General features: G+C 35.8%; 1 protein-coding gene and 1 pseudogene across 1 annotated transcript in view; both read left to right on the forward strand.

Moving 5' to 3' along the window:
• The window catches only part of STK3 (serine/threonine kinase 3), a 258,261-nt gene that overhangs the window by 140,988 nt on the left and 93,536 nt on the right, over positions 1-23,737 (forward strand). Inside the window, exon 8 of the mRNA XM_090282782.1 lies at positions 3,548-3,673. Within this exon, the coding sequence (XP_090138908.1) occupies positions 3,548-3,673 (126 nt within the window). The remainder of the gene's footprint in view (positions 1-3,547; positions 3,674-23,737) is intronic.
• Positions 995-1,856, forward strand: LOC150004177 (peroxiredoxin-1 pseudogene; annotated as a pseudogene).

The following is a 23,737-nucleotide window of genomic DNA, read 5'->3' on the forward strand; positions in this document are numbered from 1 at the left end:
AACAAGAAGTCTTGAGTCGTTTCTGGACACTGTGAGGCGGGTGGGCCCTGGGTCGAGCGAGCTACCTAAAAGCGGGTAGGACGCATCTCCCCACCTCGGCTCAGAGCCCCTTCCCGCACACAGGCGGAGGATCCCGGATGAGCCCCCATATTGTGAGAAACGCTCACAATAAATCCACCAATTTTTTTTTTTAATTGTATCTTTTTCTTCCCTAATCAGCACTTCCTTTGGACAGTTTATCTTTTTTTGTTTTAAAGTACATTTTATTGATTATGTTGTTACAGTAGTCCCAATGTTTTTTCCCTTTGCTCCTCTCTGCCCAGTACCCCCCTTCCCTCCAGCAATCCCACCCCCCTTAGTTCATGTCCATGGGTCATGCATATAAGTTCTTTGGCTTCACCCTTTCCTATATTATTCTTAACTTCCTTATGTCTGTTTTGTACCAACCAATTATGCTTCTTAATCCCTGCACCATTTCCTCATTTCTCCCTTCCCCCTCCCAGCTGATAACCCTCCAAATGATTCCCATACCTATGATTCTGTTCCTATTCTGATTTGCTTAGTTGGATTTTGTTTTTATTTTTTAGATTCAGTTGTTGATAGTTGTAAGTTTGTTGTCATTTTAGTATTCATAATCTTGATCTTCTTATTCTTAAGTAAGTCCCTTTGACATTTCATATAATAATGGCTTGGTGATGATGAGCTCCTTTAGCTTTACCTTGTCTGGGAAGCACTTCATCTGCCCTTCCATTCTAAATGACAGCTTTGCTGAATAGAGTAATCTTGGTTGCAGATTGCCTTTCATCACCTTGAATACTTCTTGGCAGTCCCTTCTTGCCTGCAAAGTGTCCTCTGAGAAATCAGCTGATAGGTAGTCTTATAGTCACCCCTTTGTAGATAAATCTCTGGTTTTCTCTTGCTGCTTTTAAGATTCTCTCTTTAGGCGCTTCCAGAATCTTCTTCCTGACCTGCTGGTCTTGGTGTTTGTGTCTTGGAGCTGCTGATAGCAAGATGTCTTCTGGAAGTGCTAAAATTGGGCACCCTGCCCCCAACTTCAAAGCCACAGCTGTTATGCCAGATGGTCAGTTCAAGGATATCAGCCTATGTGACTACAAAAGAAAATATGTGGTGTTCTTCTTTTATCCTCTTGACTTTACCTTTGACTGCCCCTTGGAGGTCATTGCTTTCAGTGACAGAGCAGAAGAATTTAAGAAACTCAACTGCCAGGTGATTGGGGCTTCTGTGGGTTCTCACTTCTGTCACCTGACCTGGATCAACACACCCAGGGAACAAGGAGGACTGGGACCTATGAACATTCCCTTGGTATCAGACCCCAAACATGCCCATTGCTCATGACTATGGGGTCTTAAAGGCTGATGAAGGTATCTCATTCAGGGGCCTCTTTATCGTAGATGACAAAGGTATCCTTCGCCAGATCACTGTAAACGACCTTCCTGTTGGCCGCTCTGTGGATGATACTCTGAGACTAGTTTAGGCTTTCCAGTTCACTGACAAACATGGGGAAGTGTGCCCAACTGGCTGGAAACCTGACAGTGATACCATCAAGCCTGATGTCCAGAAGAGCAAAGAATATTTCTCTAAGCAGAAGTGAGCACTGGGCCATTACAGGGTCATGGCGGCAGTGTACAGCCATGAGAACAAAACCTCTCTTTTACTGTTGTCATGCTTAAAACACAAGACCTTAGATTTAGGCCAGATGTGGTATGGGACAGGACAGGCCTTTCCTGCAGGATTTGGGGAGGCCAGCTTTTCTTTTTCTGGAGGAAATGCCCTGAACTTACGGAGCAGGCCAACTGATGTGTACACTAGTGGGCATCACCTCTTATCTTTTGTAGTTTCTATTAAACTTGAACTGAGAAAAAAAAAAAAAGATTCTTTATCTTGAACCTTTGGCATTTTAATAATGATGTGTCTTGGTGTGGTCTTTTTTGGGTCTAGCTTGTTTGGGACTCTCTGTGCTTCCTGGACTTGTATGTCTATTTTCTTTGCCAAATTTGGGGAGTTTTCCTTCATTATTTTCTCACATAACTTTTCAATTTCTTGCTCTTCCTCTTCTCCTTCTGACTCCCTTATGGTTTGGATGTTGGCACATTTAAAGTTGCCCCAGAGGTTCCTAAGCCTCTCCTCATTTTTTTCAGTTCTTGTTTCATCATTCTGTATTGGTTGACTGTTTTTTGCTTCCTTATGTTTCAAATCATTGATTTGAACCCTGGTTTCCTTCCCTTCACCATTGGTTTTGTGTGGATTTTCCTTTGTTTCATTTAGCATAGTCTTCACTTCTTCTCTTACGCTTTTGCTGTACTCAAGCATATCTGTCAAGCCTGTGAGCAGCTTTATCACCAGTGTTTTGAACTCTGTGTCTGTTAGATTGGTCATCTCCTCGTTTATTAGGTTGGCTCTCCTCGTCGCTTAGTTCTCCCACTGGAACCTTGATCCGTTCCCCCTTTTGGGCCATACTTCTCTGTCTCCTCATTCTGACAGGCTCTGGTGTTTGTTTGCCTCTGCATCCCAGGTAGAGCTATCGCTCCTGTTATGTTATAAGGGGCGAAGCCTTAGGGATTCATCAGTACAGGGTGACCTGTTTCACCACGTTGTGGCAATGTGTGGGGGGGAGGGATCCGAGAGGGAACAATGCCACTTGCTCAGCACTTGCCCCTGTTCCAGGCACTTCTCCCGCTTCATATGGGACTGGTGCCTCTCTAGCTGTTGCCCTGGCTATTGTTCTCAGAGTGGGTGGATCTGTGAACATTCTAGGACCATGGGGGCCTTTTAAACAAGTGGACTCTGCTGAGAGACTGACAGTTTCTGCCTCCACCCCAACCCCCACGGGTTTTCACAGTCAAAAACAATGAGGCTTTATTGTCCCCGGCACTGAGACCGTGAGTTGCAAGGTCTGGTCTGGTGCTGGTGTTGGTGCTGGTGCTGGTGTTGGTGCTGGTGCTGGAAGTGCTCCCCGGGTGTCCCTCCCTACCTTTTAAAACATGTGATTTCGCTTTCCGCCAGTCTGCCGCTGCCGCATCTGCTGCCACCACTACACCACCTCCTGTCCGCCCCGTCTCCGCCCCTCCTACCTGTCTGGATGAGTATTTCTTCTTTATATCTTGGTTTGTTGGACTTTCATGCAGCTCAGTTTTCTGGAACTTCTGGTTGTCTCTAGTTTTGAGGTAATTGTATCCTTTCTTAGTTGTAGAGGGAGAAGCAGTATGTCTGTCTACGCCTCCATCTTGGTTGTAAGTCCAATTTCTTTTTGGACAATTATATCTTTAAGGTAGTTTTCACTAATGTAGTTTTAGTAACAGAATTGCATTTCTGTGTTTGTGATTTAATGGGTTTTAAAAACAAGTAAACCTAAAAGCAAACTCTTAATTTGTAGATCAGCTGAAATATTCTCTATTCTTAAGCTCTACATTTAATTTTGGATAATAACAGTCATTGAAGGCTAATATCCTGGTTTGCATTTACATATAATTTTAGATATAATTTTTTAAATCTTTCAAAATTGTACCATTGAATTTTACTTTTCTAGCATCCTTTTATCAAGAACGCAAAACCTGTATCGATTTTAAGAGACCTGATTGCAGAAGCTATGGAAATCAAAGCTAAAAGGCATGAAGAACAGCAGCGGGAATTGGAAGAGGAGGAAGAAAATTCGGTTCGTAAATACTCTCAAAAAATTGATATTTTTTCTGAGTTATTTTTCTATAATTTTGGTTTTTTCCTTTAAATATTTCAGTAGCAGTTACTGTTTTATTGTACAAATGAAGTATGTTCACTAAATCTCAAAATATATTTTGTTTGCATTAAATGTTTGCTATTTTTTCTGATGTCTTATTAATTAGTGATTAGTGGAATGTAAGGTTTGTACGGTGTGTAGGAGTAGATGAGGTCACTACAGAAAGCAGGGGGGAGGTTTAAGGACCTAGTATTCCATTTATTTTATACTGCATTTTAATAACAAAATAAAATAATTATATCAATTTGTCTCATTTTGTGATGTTTGATGCTTTTCTTCTTCACTAACTTTTCCTTGTTTCAAATTTTTTTCTTGTTAAAGATACAGAAATGAGTACGTCTTGGTATTCAGATAGTCATAAAATCTGAAGACAGATATTTTATATCTTACTGATAGAAAATGTCTTTGATAACATCATCTATATTTGTCCATAGAATTTTTCTTACAGTTTTGTATACAAATAGTATTATTTTGCTAATTCAAATTTTGTTTATCCAATTGAGATTTCTTTTGAAATTCTTTTACCCTTTTCACCAGTTATTAAACCTTGTTACATGTTGTAGCCCATGCCAAGGACAAAAATGCCTTTTTGCCAAACTGATTTATAATCATTTTCTTTAGGTATTGAGCTACATCAGTTATTCATTTGGCAGTAACTATGGACTGGCTGGTAGACAGATGCTTTAAGATTATATTCTAGACCTTAAGTCTTTACCAATGAATTTATCATTCAGAATTTTAAATAGCATTCTCATAAAGATTTTTTTCATAAGTTTGTGATTGTGTATTAATTCTATAAAGATAAATAAGTGATATAGGATGCTATAAAGACTTCGGTTCTTGCTCTCAAAGGGTTTTATAGTTTCCACCCTGAATTCCTGTGTAATGATAAAGTTAGTTTTTGATTGCTTATTAAAAATAGTTTATTCTATTATACTTGTCCTAGTGTGTTTTCCCCTTTGCCGCCCGCTCCCCGCTCAGCCCATCCCACTTCCTCAGTCAATCCCCACTCCCTTGTCCATGTCCATGTGTCATTCATACATGTTCTTTGACTAATTCCTTCCCCTTCTTCCTACCATCTGCCCCTTCCCTCCTCCCCTCTTACAGCTGTCAGTCAGTTCCATGTTTCCATGTCTCTGGGTCCATTATGCTCGTTATTTTATTTTGTTCGTTAGATCCCAGTTATAAGTGAGATCATTTGGCATTTGTCTTTCACCGACTGGCTTATTTCATTTAGTATAATAGTCCCCAGTTCCATCCATGCTGTCGCAAAAGGCAGGAATTTCTTCTTTCTTTTTGCTGTGCAGTATTCCATCGTGGAAATGTACCACAGTTTTTTGTTTTTTTGTTTTGCTTTTTATTTTGTTTTTTTAAAGATGTTATTTATCTATTTTCAGAGAGAGGGGAAGGGAGGAAGTAAGAGAGGGCAAGAAACATCACATCAGTTGGTTGCTCCCACCCCCAACTAAGGACTGGATTCACAACCCAGGCATGGGCCCTGACTGGGAATCGAACCAGTAACCTTTTGGTTCATTGGCCAGTGCTCAGTCCACTGAGCCACACTAGCCAGGGCTACCACAGTTTTTTAATCCACTCATCTTTTAATGGGTACTTGGGCTGTTTCTAACACTTGGCTATTGTAAATGGCGCTGCTATGGACATAGGGGTGCATAAGTTCTTTTGAATTAGTGTTTCAAGATTCTTAGGGTATATTCCCAGCAGTGGAATCTCTGGGTCATAAGGCAATTCCATTTTTTATTTTTGAGGAAATTCCATACTGTTTTCTACAGTGGCTGCACCAGTCTGCTTTCCCATCCACAGTGCAGTAGGGCTCCCTGTTCTCTACATCCTTGCTAGCATTTGTTGTTTGTTGATTTATTAATGATGGCCATTCTGACCAGTGTGAGGTGGTATCTCATTGTGGTTTTAATTTGCATCTCTCTGATGGCTAGTGATATTGAGCACTTTTTAAATATGTCTAGGGCCTTTTTTATATCCTCCCTGGAGAAGTGTCTCTTCAGGTCCTTTGCCCATTTTTTAATTGGATTGTTTGTCTTCCTGGAGTTGAGTTGTATGAGTTCTTTATATATTTTGGAGATTAAACCCTTGTCCAGTGTATCATTGGCAAATATGTTCTCCCATACAGTCCCTTTTCATTTTGATTATGGTGTCTTTAGCCATGCAGAAACTTAAATTTGATGGAGTCCCGTTTGTTTATTCTTTCCTTTATTTCCCTTACCAAGGAGATACATCAGCAAAAGTGTTGCTACATGGGATATCTGAAATTTTACTGCCTGTGTTTTCTACTAGGACTTTTATGGTATCACGCCTTACACTTCAGTCTTTTATCCATTTTGAGTTTATTCTGGTGTATGGTGTAAGTTGATGATCTAGTTTCATTTTTTTTTTTTTTTCATGTATCAGTAGAGTTCTACCAATACCATTTATTGAAGAGACTGTCTTTACTCCATTGTAAGCTTGTGCCCCCTTCATCAAATATTAATTGACCATACAGACATGGGTCAATTAATTCTGGGCTCTCTATTCTGTAATGTTGGTCTATATGTCTGTTCTTATGCCAATGCCAGACTGTTTTGATTGCAGTGGCCTTGTAATATAGTTTTATATCAGGTATTGTGATTCTTTTTTCTCAGGATTGCTGGATGCTGACGCTATTGGGGGTATTTTTTGGTTCCATATAAATTTTTGAAATATTTTTTCTAGATCTGTGAAATATGCCATTGGTATTTTAATAGGAATTGCATTGAATCTATAAGTTGCTTTAGATAAGTAGTTTTTGATTTCTCTCCAATTAACAAAACTCATTGAGAAGGCAAGATTAAAACTAGAATATTTACTTTTAAGTTTTCATGTTTCTTCATTAATACTTTATGCTCACTTTTCAGTCAAATATTTATTAGAACTTTTAAGAACAAATAACATTGGCTTATCAGAGTTATATAATTTCTTATCGAGTTATGTTTGCAATAAAGTCTAGTCATTGTCCCTCTGTTGGTGGTACTCATCTGCCTTGTCTTCACCTATGTAAGCGTCTTATGAATGCTCGGCTAGTGAACTGCCTTTAATTAGCTGTCAATGGACAGCTGATTAATTTTGCTTTGCTCTTATCTTTCTGTACTTAATTATAGGCTGGTTTCTATTTTTGATGGATAGAAAACCATTGACTATTTCAGAGTTTGCCAGTTTTTACTACTCTTTAATACTTTGCTATATAGTAACTTTCGTTCCTTTCTGCTACTTTGGTGATATCTTTTTCACTATTTACCTCTCCTTCAATGAGCTCTAGCTACATTGATCTTATTTCAGATTTTTAATGTTTATAACATGCAAAAGACCTTTCCTTACTTAGGGCCTTTATATGTGCTACTCCCTCTACTTGAAATACTCTTCTTCCCAAGAACTCATTGAGTAACTAGGTTCTTCTTTTATTTTGGGCCTCAGCTTTAAGTATCATATATCCCCAAACTTAGCAGCTTAAAATAAACACACATTTATTATTTTCGTGGTATCAGTAAATTATTATTTCAAGAGTGGCTTTGTTGGGTTTTTGTGGCTCAGGGTCTCTCATGAGGTTGTAGTCCGAATGGTGGCTGGGCCTGCAGTCAATCATCTAAAGGCTTGACAAGGGCTGGAGTTCCAGCACAGCTCTCTCACATATATGGCTGTTGGCAGGCTTCCTCAGTTCCTTGCCATGTGGGAATCTCCATAGGAGTACTAGAGAGTCTTCACAGCATGGCAACCGCCATCTCTCAGAGTGATCGAGAGAGAACGAGGAGGAAATCTCAATGCCTTTTATGACAGTCTTAGGAGTTGTACACTGTTACTTCTGCATTCTATTTGTTAAAAAAAAGTTACTGGTCATAGAAAACGGTGGTGTAGAGAGCTCTAAGAATTGGAGCCTTCGTAGAAACACCAGAATTGAATAAAAAATTTATAGCTACCAGGGAAGTGCTTAATGAAGAAAGTGCTGTGGCATTTTTGCTTATGTGCCTGCCATCCCCAATTTTTTGATTTTCTAGGTCAGCGGCAGCCATGGGAACAGTGGTAGAGGTTAGGAGCAAGGGAGAAGAGTAAGAACCTTGTTCTTAAAGAAAAAAAAAAGTGTGTTTTGCGTTTTGAATAATCTGGCAGCTCCCTGAGGTACCAGCACAGAGGTTTGCCTTTGTTTTGATCCCTTTGAACTGGAGCAGCTTTCTGGATGGACCCTGTCAAGAACATATTAATCTTCTAGAGATTTTAAGATCAACCCACAAAAATCAATTATGTTCTTATATATTGTAATGAACAATTAATAAAGGAAATTAAGAAAACAATTTCATTTATAATTGCATCCGAAAGAATGAAATACCTAAGAATAAATTTAGCAAAGGAAATTGAAGACTTGTGCAGTGAAAAGTACAAAAACATTGCTGCAAGAATTTAAAGAATACCTAAGTCACTGGACGGATATCCCATGTTTGTGGATTCGAAGATTTAATGTTGTTAAGATGGCAGTACTCCCAGAGCAATTCATAGAATCATCCAATCCCTATCAAAATTCCAGTGATCTTTTTTGGAAAATGGAAAGTCAATCTAATTCATATGAAGCTAAGACAATACTGGAAAAGAACGAAGTTGCAGGACTCACTTTCTTGGATTTGGTGTTTGCTCAGAAGCTTTTTTATAATCGTAGCATTGTTTGCTGTTGATAGAGGCTGGAGATTTACAGAATCATCAATTCCTGATTCCTTTTTTGTTTAGTTTTCCTATCTTAAGCTTTTCTGTCTCTTTTTCCATTTTATTATAAGCAGCAGGAAGAAACTAGGCAGTACCTGAAACACTCTGCCTGTAAATCTCCTTAGCTAGACTAACCAGTTCATTAGGTACATTTTTCTCTTTTTGAAATCCAAATGTTTTTAGAAATACCCTTTAGTTCTGTGCAATTTTATTTTTGCTATTAATAATTTTCTCTCTCTCTTTGGAACTCCCTTTACTTGATTGGTGGACCTCTTAGATTTATCTTTTAATGATATTTTTTTGTTTGTTTTTTTTCTTTGTCTTCTTGTTCTTTCTTAGAGGTCTTCTCAAGTTTATTCTAACCTTTCTATATTTTTCATATAAAATGTTTAATTTCCAAGATTTCCTGCTGTCCCCTCATTGTTATCATTATCACTTTGAGTTTCCTTTTACTTCCTTCTCTCTTTTTCCTTTGTGTTTATATCTAAAAGAAGCACTAAAGTAGCCTATTGAAAACTCTTTGTTAAAGAGCAGAACTAGTGGACCTGTGAACCTTTCTGTAAAAAATGTTAGGAGTCACTGCTTTGGATCCTGACTTTGTTGCTCCTTGTGACTTCTCTCCTTGCAGGCTTACATTCTGGGTTTTGTTGTGGTCCTCTTCCCCATGTTCTTTGTCTTTGTGTAGTGTTTCCTCCTTTTCTGGGCCTTTTTTTTTGTAATTTTGAGAGGGTTTTGGGAGGGATAAACATTTTAATGGAAACTCATGTCATTTGTCATTTCTTGGGTGTTCTAAATTATAATTGTGAATATTGACTTTTTAATCTGATGATATTAATTTATCTATAAATAAATTTACAGAACTCGTCATATATTACAATTATGAAATCCTTGAATAGTCATAAATTAGCACAATTTATGAAAAAACTGTAGTCTGTTCAACTTTGCTTTATTCTGGATAATTTGTAAAAGTGATCCAAGAAGGGAAGGGAAACTTCTAAAAGATAGCATTACAAGAAATCAAGGCAATTTAAGGCAAGTCAGTCCAAATTAGTAGTATAAGAATAGAAGTAAATAGATATTGCTCTTTTTCTGAACCACTGTGTCTTACAAAATAATTCTCTGTAGGTGATGGAACAAAGGGCTAGTCTTGGACCCTCCAGCCTTCACCATATGAGGACAACCTTAGAATTATGAGCCATTATCTGATTGATTCTGTGTTTGCCTTAACATCCATATCTCTGAAGTCAAGGTTGTTGCATTGTAATCTCTCCTTATTTTCATTCATAATTCATTTGGCCCATGGAGCTTAGTTGGTTTTTTGTTTTTTGTTTTTTTTGAGGGGGAGAATTTGCTCCAATTTGGGTTTCATTCGGCCAACATCTGGTAGATATGGTACTGAAGACTGGCTGTCTTAGGATATGACAAAATTTAGGTGAATATTTTTATATCCTAATTGTTTTCACTGAGATTTTTACCCATTCTTTTTTTCCCTCTTTTTTGATTATTTCAAAGATGAATGGTCTTTTCAGCATGGTGGGAGATCTGTGTTACCAAGTTTTGCTTCCTCATTAATTTTTAGCCCAGAGGATCTGTATTCTTTGACAGCCTTTATAGCAGCTATCTTTAGTCTTGACCCCCGAATTGGTTCTTACCCAGTGACTGGGCTAATTGACTTGTGAACCTTGCTGTAAAAGATATTAGGACTCACTGCTTTGGACCCTGAATTTCTTGCCAGTTACAGAGCCAATTTGTCACTGGACCATTGAAAAATTTCATAAAGTTAAAATTTGAAATAATGTAGATTATATTCTTTTCCTTATATCAAAAGTCTAGAGCTGTGAAATTCACCAAATGGAGTTGCTGCATTATAAGAGATTTATATTTGATATTCAGTATTAATTCTTGAGCCCACTGTAGATCCTGCTTTTTCCGTTTTGAGTGAGTGTAATTTTCAGAGAATTTGTGGGTTATACCAATATTAACTTACAGGTTTTCCAAATTTATTGTAATTCTACATAGTTCAGCTTATTAAAGTTGGAAAAATTTGTGGCCTAAAATTAAATTGACATTTCCATAAACTCTTAATGTGACTTTTAAAAACAAAACACTGTATGATAACCATTTCAAGATATGTTGTTTTAAAAAAATTAGTGGCATACACCTGTGTCCTGGGTAACTATTATGAACAAACCTCTTTAAATACATTTTTATTCAAGAAAAGTACAGGACATGATTGGAAATGGTGCCTTATGAATTTGATTTTTATACCTATTATAGAAAAAGCTTGTCTGATGAGAATACATCTTGACAAACGAACATGTTTTGATAGGTGCTGAGGTAATTGTACAGATTTTTAAAATTAAACAAATTAATTGCAAACAGAGATTTCTGCAGCAGGTTAATCCGAATATCAAGGTTTTTGTGTTAGTTTAAGCATTGCTAAACATGACAAAATATTTTTTGCCTTTCAGAGCATGTGATATAAATTTTGTGCTGTGATGGGCCAACTGTATCACATAGTAAGAAATAATTTGTTTTTTGGGTATTAGTGAAGATATTCCCAAATTTTTAGTGTGAGTCAATTAAGTAACATAATATATTTGTTCATATTTACTGTAAGTACCTAAATTGCCTATAGAAAGTCCACTTTTTAAGGATTATCTGCTAAAAGAGTTGCCCTTTCTACTCAATACAACTTTAAATTACAACTTTATTGTTACCAAGAAACATTCACAGTAGGGTATAAAGCAAACCTGTGAATTGTTTCTGCAATATAAGACTTAAATATAGTATCTAATAAAGAATGCCTTTTTAAAAATAAGACATGCTTCAGGTCATTCTTTTTTAAAAGTATGTACATATTGATATTTACTAAATACCTCCTAAATAGTCTGTTCTGCATTCACACCAACAATGAATGAGAATTTCTGCTGCTAAGCACTTTCAGCAGGAGTACTTATTGTCAGGTTTCTTTCTTTTCTTTTCTTTTTCTCATTTTAGCCATTCTAATAAGTCTTCTGTGTTATGTTATTATTGGCTTAATTTGCAACTCCTAATAACAGATTTTGGACATCTTTTTATATGCTTATTTCTCATTTATATATCTTTTTTACAAGGTGTCTGTTCAGTACTTTCCCCCATTTTAAAATTGTTTTGTTGTTTATTTTTTATTATTGATTTTTAAGCATTTGTGTGTGTGTGTGTGTGTGTGTGTGTGTATTTTGGACACAAGTCCTCTATAAGATATATGTTTTGCAGTTATTTCCTTCCAGTCTGTGGCTTGTCTTTATTCTCTTAACAGTGTCTTTCACAGAGCAGGAGTTTTTAGTTTTAATATCACCTGTTCTTTTTTTCATGGATCTTGCTTTTGGTGTTTTATCTATAAACTCACCACCAAACTCAAGGTTATGTAGATTTTCTCCTATGTTTTATTTCAGAAATTTTCCGGTTTTGCATTTCTATTAAAGTCTGTGTTCTATTTTGAGTTAATTTTGTAAAAGCTGTGAGATTTGTGTCTAATCTGGTGTTTTGTTTTGTTTTGGGCACATGGATGTCCAGTTGTTTCAGCATCTCTTGTTTAAAAGACTGTCTTTTCTTTATTGAGTTGCCTTTCTGCCCCTTTCAAAGGTCAGTTGACTATATTTGCATGGGTTTGTTTTCTGGTTTCTCTGTTATGTTCCACTGAAATATCTCTGATATATGTGTCTGTTCTTTTTTGATGACTACACTCTTGATTACAGTAGTTTTATAGAAGTCTTAAAATTGGATACCGTGAGTTTTCAAACTTTATTTTTCTTTCTCAGTATGTATGGTGTTGACTGTTCTAAGTATTTTGCCTTTCCATAAAAGCTTTAGAATTGTTTTGTCAACACTTACAAATTAGCTTGTTGGGATTTTTTTTTGAGATTGGGTTGAATCTAACATTAAGTTAAGAAGAAATGATATTGAGTCTTCTAATCAATGAACATGGAATGCTTTTTTATTTGGAACTTCGATTTCTTTCATCAGTGCACATAGATTCAGTACATTTAGGTCTAACAAAATGTTAGACCTAAATGTTTCTTTTTCTTTTAGTGATATTAAAAATGTTTGTTTTTTTTTAAATTTCTAATTCTAATTGTTTATTGCTGGCATTTAGAAAGCAGGTGATTTTTTTTTTTTTTTTTTTTTTTTTAGTTTTATTTTTTATTGCCCTTATATCCTGTGACATTCCTATACTCTTATTATTTTCAGGAGATTTTATGTAGATTCTTTGAACTTTTCTACAGATAATCATGTCATATGTGAATAAAGATAGTTTTATTTCTTTCCAATTTTTATAACTTATTATTTTTCTTGTTTTAATGCACTAACTGTATCTCAGTTTTCTTTTAACTTTGCTGTTTCTGTATCCTAAGTTTTTCTTTCTTCCTCCCTGTTTCAGAGGATATATATTTTTTCCAGTTATAAAGATTTGCATAGAAGAAAAATAAGACATGGCATATGCCTACAAAAAGATTTCAGTGTAGTGGGGAGGGAAACAAATTAACTGATACCTGATCAAAATGCAGTATGACAAATACTGCGTAGAGACCTGCATAAAGGACTGGAATTGTTTTATTGCCCCCTGATTTTCCAGCTTTCTTCCTCCCTTCAAAAGCCCCTTCTCTACTTGCCTCTACAGTCAGTCGTGTTAGCCCTTTCTCCTCAGCCTGAGAATGTAGTTATATTTTGGCCATTAAAAAAAAGGGAAAAAGTCAGCAACAATATGTTCCCAAGGAAAGTTCAGAGCCTTTGTTTCTTCACATCGCCACATTCTCTCTGCACTTACACTGTGGCTGAAATATTTTCCAGCCGTCCTCTTTCCAAGACAGCTTTCTGGGTAAGATGAGATCACATCAGACCTTGTTTAATTTGAGGTGCCCATGGGTCATCCACGTCACTTTATGTAGCAGGCAGTTGGATATGCAAGTTTGAATCCCAAGGCAGAACTCAAGCAATTAGGGAATCAGCAGGCTTTCTGCACTTGATAGTGAAACCATAAGCAAAGATGAGATTGCTCAAAAAGTGTTTAACGAAAAACATAGGTTGCCGCATTTTCCTAGACTACTTCTTACTTCACCCTCATTTGCCTGATTAACTTCTTATCCTTCAGGGGTCATCGTAGCCACTGATTCCTCTGCAAAGGGAAACCTTTCATGATGCTCCTCCAGGCTCCAGTTAGGCCAGGGCTCCTACCTGCTGCCATGGGGTCCTGTGAGAATATCGATCTCAGTTTTTTATTTCTCTACTTTCTAATTCCACCAAACTGTACATTTCTCAGGGACAAAGACTATATCTTACCACACTGCTTGACACACAGTGTTTACTCTATAAATATTTAATTGATATTTATTGAACCAATAAATATATGTATAAAATTGCTTTATAATAGGTTTTATCTGACCTTACCTCTTATCATTGAGCAGAGTGCTGTAAGAGTATCATCAACATGGAATGCATTTACATTTAAAAATAATAAGGCATATTATGGTACATAAAGTATTTTATCAGCAGTGGTTAAATCAAACATGTGATAAATATTTGGTTTGGGGGAGGAATTGCTTGTTTTTTACTGTCCTGACACACTCCTCTGCCCAAGATTTCATTTGTGTCAAGAATTTCAGTAGTATAAACTGCATGTTAAAATTAATATTGCTTCAGGCAGTCTTCTTTTGAATTGTATTTTAGAAGCTGACTTCTTAAAGTAATTTTATAATATTATTATTTCTAAATTGATACAAGTAATATTTCTTTTGTTAAGTACATATTAAAGTTTCTGCTCACTATTAATAACTATCATGATGGAATAGAAAAGGAGTAAGAAAAAGAAAGATAAGGAAAAGAAATTCTTTTCAAAGACAAATTAGCCCTTAGTTATATTTGTTCTAGGAACATAAGATTATAATTATAAACCTTTTTATATAAAAGCACTTGAGAATACAATGATAAAATAATATGAATATTTGATATTTCCTCTTGTATATTTCTGTCAATTTTGTGGAATCAACAATTGGTCATTGAGTTACTGCTATTGTATGCAAGTCATTGGGGAGGTAACTGAATATAGACAACGTGCCCCTAGAAACATAAATATTGCTTATTTTAAAATATAACTTATGACACAGCAGTGGTTATGGTATTTTAAAATATATTAGTTTTTTAAAAGTCAGTGTCCACTAGTATATTTCTGAAAGATATGGATAATATGTTAGTTAATGCAATAACCTACTTTATTAACCTGTTTTATCTGGGTAAAGCTCCAATTAACTTGTTCTAGTCTTTTGTCTTTGGTGCCCTCTTGTGGATTTATTATTAACTTCTTGCAATAGTTTTTAAAGGTGTTACTTTTATTTTAAAGTATTTGATTTTATAATCTTCTTTATGTTTTGTTAATCTTTTGGCATACTTTTGGCTGTGAGAGAAAAAATAAAAGTCATGGTTAAGGTTGCTTTTACTTTTAATTTATTCTATTATATAGCAGTATTGTGTACATGGGATATAAGGTGATCTTTTGTTCGGAAACTTTTAATATAATGCCAAGAACTTGTGCAGTCTTGCTTCATGGAGCCTCTGAAGTGCTGCCCACACACCTTCTCACCATTTAGGCCTGTTGTACTGATGAACGAGTCTTGTATGACTTTTGGAGTTCCTGAAGGCTTTGATGTAACTTTAAAACATGCTTGTGAACATGCGAAATAGGGTCTATGAAGGCAGACGTTTCTGTTTGTTAGAGACAGGTATGTCTCTAACAGCAGCTGTGTAAGCTCTTCTGCTGCATTTGCAGTGAAATAGAAGGACCACCTACTTATTAAAACAATGAGAAGAAAGCTCATTCTTTGTATACAGATCTTCGGATACTGCAAATCTTAGTGGTTTTTAATTGGTGGATAATGTATTACTGTTTTCAGCCTGTCAGATATTGAAGCAGTACTTATAAGCAGCTCTTTGAAGGAGAATATTTTTGGTGTTTTCTCAGTAGTTCTGAGCTCATTAGGTTGAATATGGTAACTGAGACCAGAATTAACTAGTTGATGCTACTGTGGGCTTTTCACTTGTAACTCAGAAACAATAGATACTGCAGGGTGCATTGACAACTGGGCAGTGGGGTAAATGCTATCCTTTACCATATGTGGGCTCTGTAGCTTCAGCTTCACTGGAGAGGACACTCCAGCGTCATCGCAAGATGTCGATTCAACACGGGAGGAGACAGATACCGTGTCACTCCCGAGTCGGACTGCACAGCCATTCTCGGCGGTGCAGATAGACTCTTAAGAAGCTACACCATCGTCTCTCGAGACGGACGGCTGCCGACGATGTGGGAGAAGAATTTCAGTCATGTCAATAGTTTCATCTTTCTTTACAAGAGAGTATTTTTACCTTAATGGTACATAGGGCTCTTCCATGATGTGAGATATACAAGCAAATGTATAATAGTACTCTTTGATTTTTGCCATTTTTACTTCAAGTAATGATTAAAATTTATTGACACTGGTTAACATGTTAGCATAATCAGCAATCCCTAGTTTAGTGATATACAGGGAGAGAACTAAACAATTCCTGCCACAGTTTTCTGCAATTTTATGATCATTTCCTTAAAATTGCATTGCATTTGCCTTGTTGATTTCTTACTTGACTCTTTCATCACAAATTAATAATTAGATTTCAATGCCTTTATTATATGCTGAAGTAGCAAATTTCATTAAGTCATTTTTTTAGTTACAAATAATTGGCATTATCTATTTTGTTTTGTCTTCATATATCAAATTAGAAACTTTTACAATTTTTTCTTTAGAGTCAGTTTGGTCTCTAGGCTCACAGTATGGGAGTTATCTTTGACTCATTATATTTGACTGTCCAGCAAGTTTCTAGAATGTTTTGATTTTTCTTTCATGATTTCTTTCAGATTTGGTTTGTCATTTCTTTTTCTGTACGACCTTTCTAGTATAGGCTCTAATCTGGGTTACTTGAATCTAGAGTTCTGTGATACCTGATTCCAGTCTTCTTCTCTAATTCATCCTTTAGTTTCCAAGGTTCCTATCACTCCTCTGCCAAGCAGTTTATGCTGCCTCCCACTGTTTAAAGCCTCGATAAGGTCATCCTTTAATGCAGTGAAACTTGCTGCTTTCCATTCTAGCCAGAATATTTCTACCTTCGTGCTTATTTTTTAAAATCTGGAATGCCACTGCCTACTGTTTCCTATTCGTCTCCTAGAAATCTTTATCTCAGAAGGATCCAGCTTTCTAAGGGGACTAACTTAATTCTAAGGAGCAAGGGAATCTTAATTCTGTTGTTTCTTGTTTCTACCCTTTCTTGGTAGCTTGTTTATTCATTATTTATCTTTTGAATTATGAGCTTAAGTTTAGCTGGATGTTGTCTCCAAATGGTGTGAGTTTTGGGTTAAAGGTTGAGTCCTTCTAGGGTGGAATTTATTTGTTTCTACCAGGCACCGGGGTGCTTCAATACTGGGACTGCATCAGGTTCATTTCTCAACATGGGGCTCCCCAGACTGCAGAAAGCCCAAATCCATGTCTGTACATTCTAAAGGGAAGCACCACTCTCCTTCCCTCATCTTAGCCCAGGTGAGACAGACTAGTTTGCATGTCTCCTTCATCTGTGAATACATTTTTTCTTGTTACCCTTTTCACTGAGGATATAGACCTTCAAGATTCCCAACATATTGTAAGGGTTTCAGTTCTACTTTGGAGAGAATCCCAAAATGTGCCTCTTGTTCTCCTTTACCCGCTAAAATGGATACCCCATTATCACATACGCCTAAGGCAGCCCTCAGGTCAGATTAGCTTATTTTCACTCTATTTCTCAGCTCTGTTTAGGGCCTTTGGGGATTTCTCCCTTACTATATTGAAAACTCAGTTATGCATTTATAGTATGTTTGTTACCTTATTGTTTGCCATCAATGCCATCCCTGATTAGCACCTCTCAGAGGTTTTAAATAATCTAGACCACTGTACTACTGCAATTTTTTGTGTGATTGGTTCACTTATATATCTTACACATTCATTGTTTTCCTGAAAATAATTTTTCATGCTGTAGCAAATTCAATAGAATTGTCTCATTGAATCAAAGCTATTAAGATCACTGCTGTATACCAGCGATTTTCAATCTTTTTCATCTCATGACACATAAACTACTAAAATTCTGTAGCGCACCAAAATATATATTTCTGCCCACCTGACCAAAAAATAGGTATAATTTTGATTGATTTACAAAGACAAAAATAATAACAGTTATCTATCCCTTTCGCTCCAAAGTGACTTTTTTAAAAAATTAAGTGCTTGTGCTTATATACAGAATTTTCTGGTACCAAGAATTAGCCAACCAGACACAACTTTATTATACAACGTGATCAATAAGATGCAACTCTGTTATATAACCTGTATGTTTGTGGTTCAAGACAGGGCATTCATAGTGGACAACTACTGTTGTGTTGGCTGTTGTCTTTTTTTTGTTGTTTTTTTAACAAAAAAGGAAAAAGAGGTCAGTACCCCTGACTAAAATAGTCAGGTAACGCATGTTTTAAAAGTTCTTGTGGCACACTGGTTGAAAAATCACTGCTCTATACTGATAATGTGCTTTTATGTACTTGTATTAGCAATAAAGGTGTATTTAATATTATTTCAAGAAGAGAAAATAATTAGAATATTTCCAATTAGTTAACTATTTAAGGAATAGTTGAACAATCTCAAATGACAAACGCTTTCTAAAATGTTTGCGTAACTATCCTTAAAAGTAGACAAATAGTAGCTGCCAATATTTTAAGGTAGTAGGTACTGCAAATGTAAAGGTACCTAATACAAAATCTCTGATTATTTCTCAGACGGTTATAAGCATAAATCTGTCTTAGCAGTGGAGTAGGATTTCCTAATAATGTTTTCAAATATTTGTATTCCATGTGGATTTTATGATTCATAACCTGGATTATCATCAGTACTCTGTTTTGCATTCCTGGCAAATGATGACCACTGATTGAAAATGCTGTTGTATTCCTTACTGGAATTGGCTGCTTTCTACAGTGGGAAGCATCTGTTCTGCAGACCTTTTTCTATAAAGTATCAACATGTTTTTCTTCTGCTTTAGTTCTGTGAGGAATAACAGAATACATATAAATGAAGTATAGCTTTAGAAAAACATTGTTTATTTCTGCTTTATTATAAAAATGTAAAAAGTATCAAATGAAATTTTAACAATAATTTAAAATATCAAGATTTTCAGAGTTAATGATTTTCAAAACGTAAAATGTGTTGCTAAGGAGTTTTTAGAACTCATCACCAAATGACTTCTAATTTCATACAAACTAGTTCTCATTCCATCTGTATTTCATTAATTACTGTTTGGGTGATATCCTCTCATTAGTGAATTGAGTGCTCACTAATTTTTTCATTGCTTTTTTTAAATACTGTCAATATGTAAATGAGAATAGCATCCTTTAGCAAAGTGACTATGCAAGTAAAAATAATAAACAGTAAAAGCGATCCCTTCCAAACTTGTTCCAATGTTTTTATAATTTTATAGATAATCCAAGCCAAATGTGTGATCCAGAGGTGCAGCCTTCATTATCCCTTTGTAGATTCAACTCTAACATAGACTATTGAAGACTAAAAGTATTATTTCACACCAACCAGATGTTATGTTTCTTGTTAGGTTTAATGGTCACAGTACTGGATCTTACAAGGATGAAAGACAATGACTCATGCATATAAAAATAGATTTAGTGTTTTGGGAATAAACTGGTTGTAACCATGATAAAATATTAGACCAGCAGTAGATTTTTAAAAAGAGCTGATAGAAAATCAACTTCCCTCCAACCCTCCTTCCTCTTCAGTGGGATCTGCTGGAAAGAATAAATCCCATTGTTTTTTAAAATCAGCTCTATGATCAAGTACAAATTAGTTTATTTATGTATGTCACTTTCTTCATCTTTTAACTTAAGGTGAAACATACTCTAGCTAATCTGTAATATAAATTAAATTAGACTTGAGAAATGTTGTAGGTAATTTAGAAAGCCTTATTTAATTGGAAGTTAGATATTGGGCTTTAAATTAGAAGGAGCTAGTGAGAATCCCTGCTCCTCCACTTACTTGTTGTATGACCTTGGACAAATTATTAAACCCATTTGAACTTCGGGTGTATCACCTGTACAATGGGGATCATAATATCTCACAGGATTAATAAGACAATAAAATGGGAGTAGCCTACAATAAATCCCTAGCATAGTGCTTATACTCATTGATGATAATTATTTTTATCATTATTAAATGAATAATTAACTGTAATTATAGTTAATAGCATTCTTTTCCTCCCAAAGTTTCAATAGCCATTCTAAATTTTAAAACAAGTTGGTTTAAGTAAAGTTCTACACTAGAACCTTACACGACATTGTCCTTAGTTCTGTGTTTTGGCACCACCTCATAATGAGGGCTCTAACATTCATTTAATAAATGATGTAATGAGAACAAGGCGCTTTGTATGGATACCAGGAATATAACTTCACAAGATCTGGTTACTGCTTGTATAGATTTTAGAGACTAATGGGAGATTTGGACAAGTCAGATATACAGACAGTTACAGTGTTGTGTCATAAGTGTATGATCAGCATAAGCCCAAGGTGCTATGGCAATATAAAAGCATGACATCCAATTCGGTCTCTTGTGTCTGAGCCGAGAAGGGATTTCTAGTGTAGTTATGTAGTGTAAAGAAGTTGTACTTATAGCGCACCCTCCCAAATTTATGTATATACGTTACATATCTAGCCTACTCATCCTTTAAGATGTAATTTAAGGTTAACCTCCTCTGTGAAGCTTTCTTCACTTGTTAAAGGCAGAGCCAGAATCTCTGCTGTTGGTACTCCATTAGACCTGCCAACACTTTTCTTACAGCACTTAACAAAATACCTTATAATTTACTGTTCACATGTCAGTCAGTTTCTCTTAGACCTCAAACTCCTTAAAAAAACAAAACTGTTTCTAATTCATCTTTGTATCTCAATGCCTGGTTCATTACTTAACATGTAAATCTACAATAAGTGCTCATTGAATGAATTAATAAGTGAAAATATAAATTGATTCATTCATTAAATAAATTTTTGTCAAGTACCTACTATGTGCCAGGTGTTCTAATAAGTATTGTGGATTCATCAATGAAAAAGAAGTCTTCTGCCTTTATTAAACTTACATTCTAGTAGTAGAGAAGGACACGTACTGGCTATAAAGAATACAGAAGGATAAAAGAATGATGGAGACTTCAATTTTAGATTGGTGGCCAGTAAAAGCTTCACTAAGGAGGTGACATCTAAGGAGACACTTGATTTAAGTAAAGGATCCAGCTGATGGAAGAGTATTCCAGGTTGAGAGATTAGCCAATTTAAAAGCTCGAGGAGGAACATGCTTAGAATGCTCAAGAAATAGCAAAGGAGGCCAGCATGGCTGGAACTTGATGAGTGAGAAGGAATGTGATAGGAGATGGGATTGGCAGGTATTACTGGGCCAGATCACATTTGGCCATGATAAAGACTTTGGATTTTATTCTAAGTGTGATGGGAAGCCAAGTGCAGGGTTTTGAGCAGGAGAGTAACACGATGTGATTTGTCTTTTGAAAGGATCAATCTGCCTTTTGTGTGGGAGATTAAAGGGGGCAAGAGTTGGAAGCAGTGAAAGCTGTTTGGAGGTAGTTTTAATAAGCCAAGTGAGAGAAGATAGTGGCTTTGATTAGGATGAACCTAATAATTTGTATGTGACTCTGGGAATAGGAGCTGGTGACATAAGCTGTTAAAATTGTAAGCTTGAACCTCTAACTTAAGCCTTCAAGCAGATCAAAATTTAAATGTAAGTAAGTACATGTCTTTAGTGGAATAATGGCCTAAGAAATAAAGGAGCTAGTTTCTCAGTCCCAGTTGTACAGTCTTTGTTTTGTTTTTCCAGTTCTACTTTTAAGTAGGTGTGTGACCTTGAGAAAGTCTCTTACTTTCTGTGGGCCTCAGTTATTTTCAGAAAGATATGAGGGTTTGAATTATTAAAGGTCCCTGATTTTATAATTCTATAAAAAATAAATATATAACTAATGCTTACTGTGTAATGGGATACTGAATGAAATACTTTTGTAGATTCAGCAGTCCTGGGAAGGAATTCTTATCCATAAGGTAATTACATTTATAAAAGATTTTATAAAACAGTTATAATATGAGATCATAAATTTAAATGCAAAAGTGTGTAATGCAGATTATAAATTATCCAGAAGTTTGAAAAAGAGGACAATGAATAAGAACTGAATTAGCCATGAAGGTAATATAAGAAGTTTGTCCAGAAAATGTCCAACCATTGTTAATATAATGAGAATGGTTTGCATGACATTGATGTAACCTGGCAGCCAAGGAGAGTGGACTGCAATGTCCATCATGAACAATGATGACTTTACTGTACTACCAGTGGGGGTGGTAGACACCGTTTGAGTGAGCATGTGTACTGTGTTACATGCATTCAAAATGACTGAGCGAGTAGAGCAACGAATCTGCATACAATTTTGTGTTAAGTTTGAACATTCCTCTGGGGAAACTATTCGGATGATTCAGAAGGCCACAGCTATGGGCTACTGGTGACTGGCATCTTCATCACAACAGTGTGCCCTCTCATGCATCACTTCAGATAAAGTAACATAGGGGTCAATAAAATCTAGTCAGAAATGTTCAGCTTTTAATGTAGGCAAGAATTGGGAGTATTAAAGATTCTTCAGTAGAAGAATATATTATGATAGACATAGTTTTCAAGAAAGATTGGTATAGTATATGTATTTTGAAGTAGGTATGAAACTAACATGTTCCTAGTAGTATGTAGGCATACCTTTTCTCACTTAATCATGGTAACACCAATGAAAGAAACTAAAGTTCAGGGAATTTAAATAGATTGCCTAAAGGTATTATGCCTAGTAAGAGATTGGAGCCAGGATTTGAACTGACATCTATCTGATTCTGATTCTAGAAGGTCACGGTGGGAGAGACTCTTCAGTCAGAAAGCTTTACCAGCAGTAAGCCAGGCATGAGGTACTGAGGAATTTACTCAGTAGCAGTGGGAATGGAAAAGAAGTGATGGAACTGAGAAAGAATTTTTTAAAGATGAATTTGTTGACTACATATAGGAGATAAAAGAGAATAAACCTAAGAAGACATTGAACTTTTACTCTTAGATAGCTAATGGAGATTACTATCCTTTGTGGTGGTGGTGGTTGGGATGGAGACAAACAGGAGGGTTTAAAGGGATGGATGAAATATCTGATTTGGGAATTTGAGTTTTAAACACTATTAAGTATTTAAATAGTAAAGTCAGGAATATTTTAGGATTTGGGAGTCCTCAACGTATTAGTCAAAGGCATAAGAATGGAGACATCTTCTTTCTAAAAGAGAGAGCCTCATGAAAGAAGAGCAAAAGACTTTGAGATATAATGCTGAATTTATCATGTAGTATTAAAAAGAGGAGTGCTGTCAAACAGCTGAGAGCTACATGGACGTTCCTATTCTCCATACTTGCATTTTGACCTCTATCAGACTAGCTTGTGCTTATCTGACTTAAAGGAGAATACATATAAATGACAGTTCCCAATCAAACTTTTCAAAAGAGTGGATTGTTTAGACTCTCAAACAGAATTTGTTAGTTTATTTTTATGCCCCTGTTTTAGTTTATCTTTTGGTGAACATTCTAAAGAGCATCTTTTGTTCATATTTATATTACTGACTTGATTCTTCTGTGAATTTACATTTAAAAGCTAATGGTTAGGATATGACAAGAAAAGTGTAGGCAGAAAAAGAAAAACAGATTAATTGGATTTCATCAAAATTGAAAACTTTTGTGTATCAAAGGAACTACCAAGAAAGTGGAAAGAAACCCATTAAAGTGGGGAGAAATGCTGCAAGATTAATATCCAAACTATATAATGAACTTCTTCAGCTCAACAATGACAAAAAACCTGTATCAAAAATGGGCAAAGGACTTCAATAGGTACTTCTCTAGACAAGAAGGTGCTCAATATCACTTGTCGTTAGGGAACTGCAAATAACCCACATATCCATTAGGATGGCTATTATTTAAGAAACCTAATATAATAAGTGTTGACAAGGATGTGCACTGGTGATAGAAGTGTAGCTACTGTGGAAAACAATTTGGCAATTCCTCAAAAAATTAAAAATAGAATAACCATGTGGTACAGAATTATAATTCTAGG

This window comes from Furipterus horrens, unplaced genomic scaffold (assembly GCF_987537825.1).
Source record: "Furipterus horrens unplaced genomic scaffold, mFurHor1.1.pri manual_scaffold_7, whole genome shotgun sequence".
NCBI lineage: Eukaryota > Metazoa > Chordata > Mammalia > Chiroptera > Furipteridae > Furipterus > Furipterus horrens.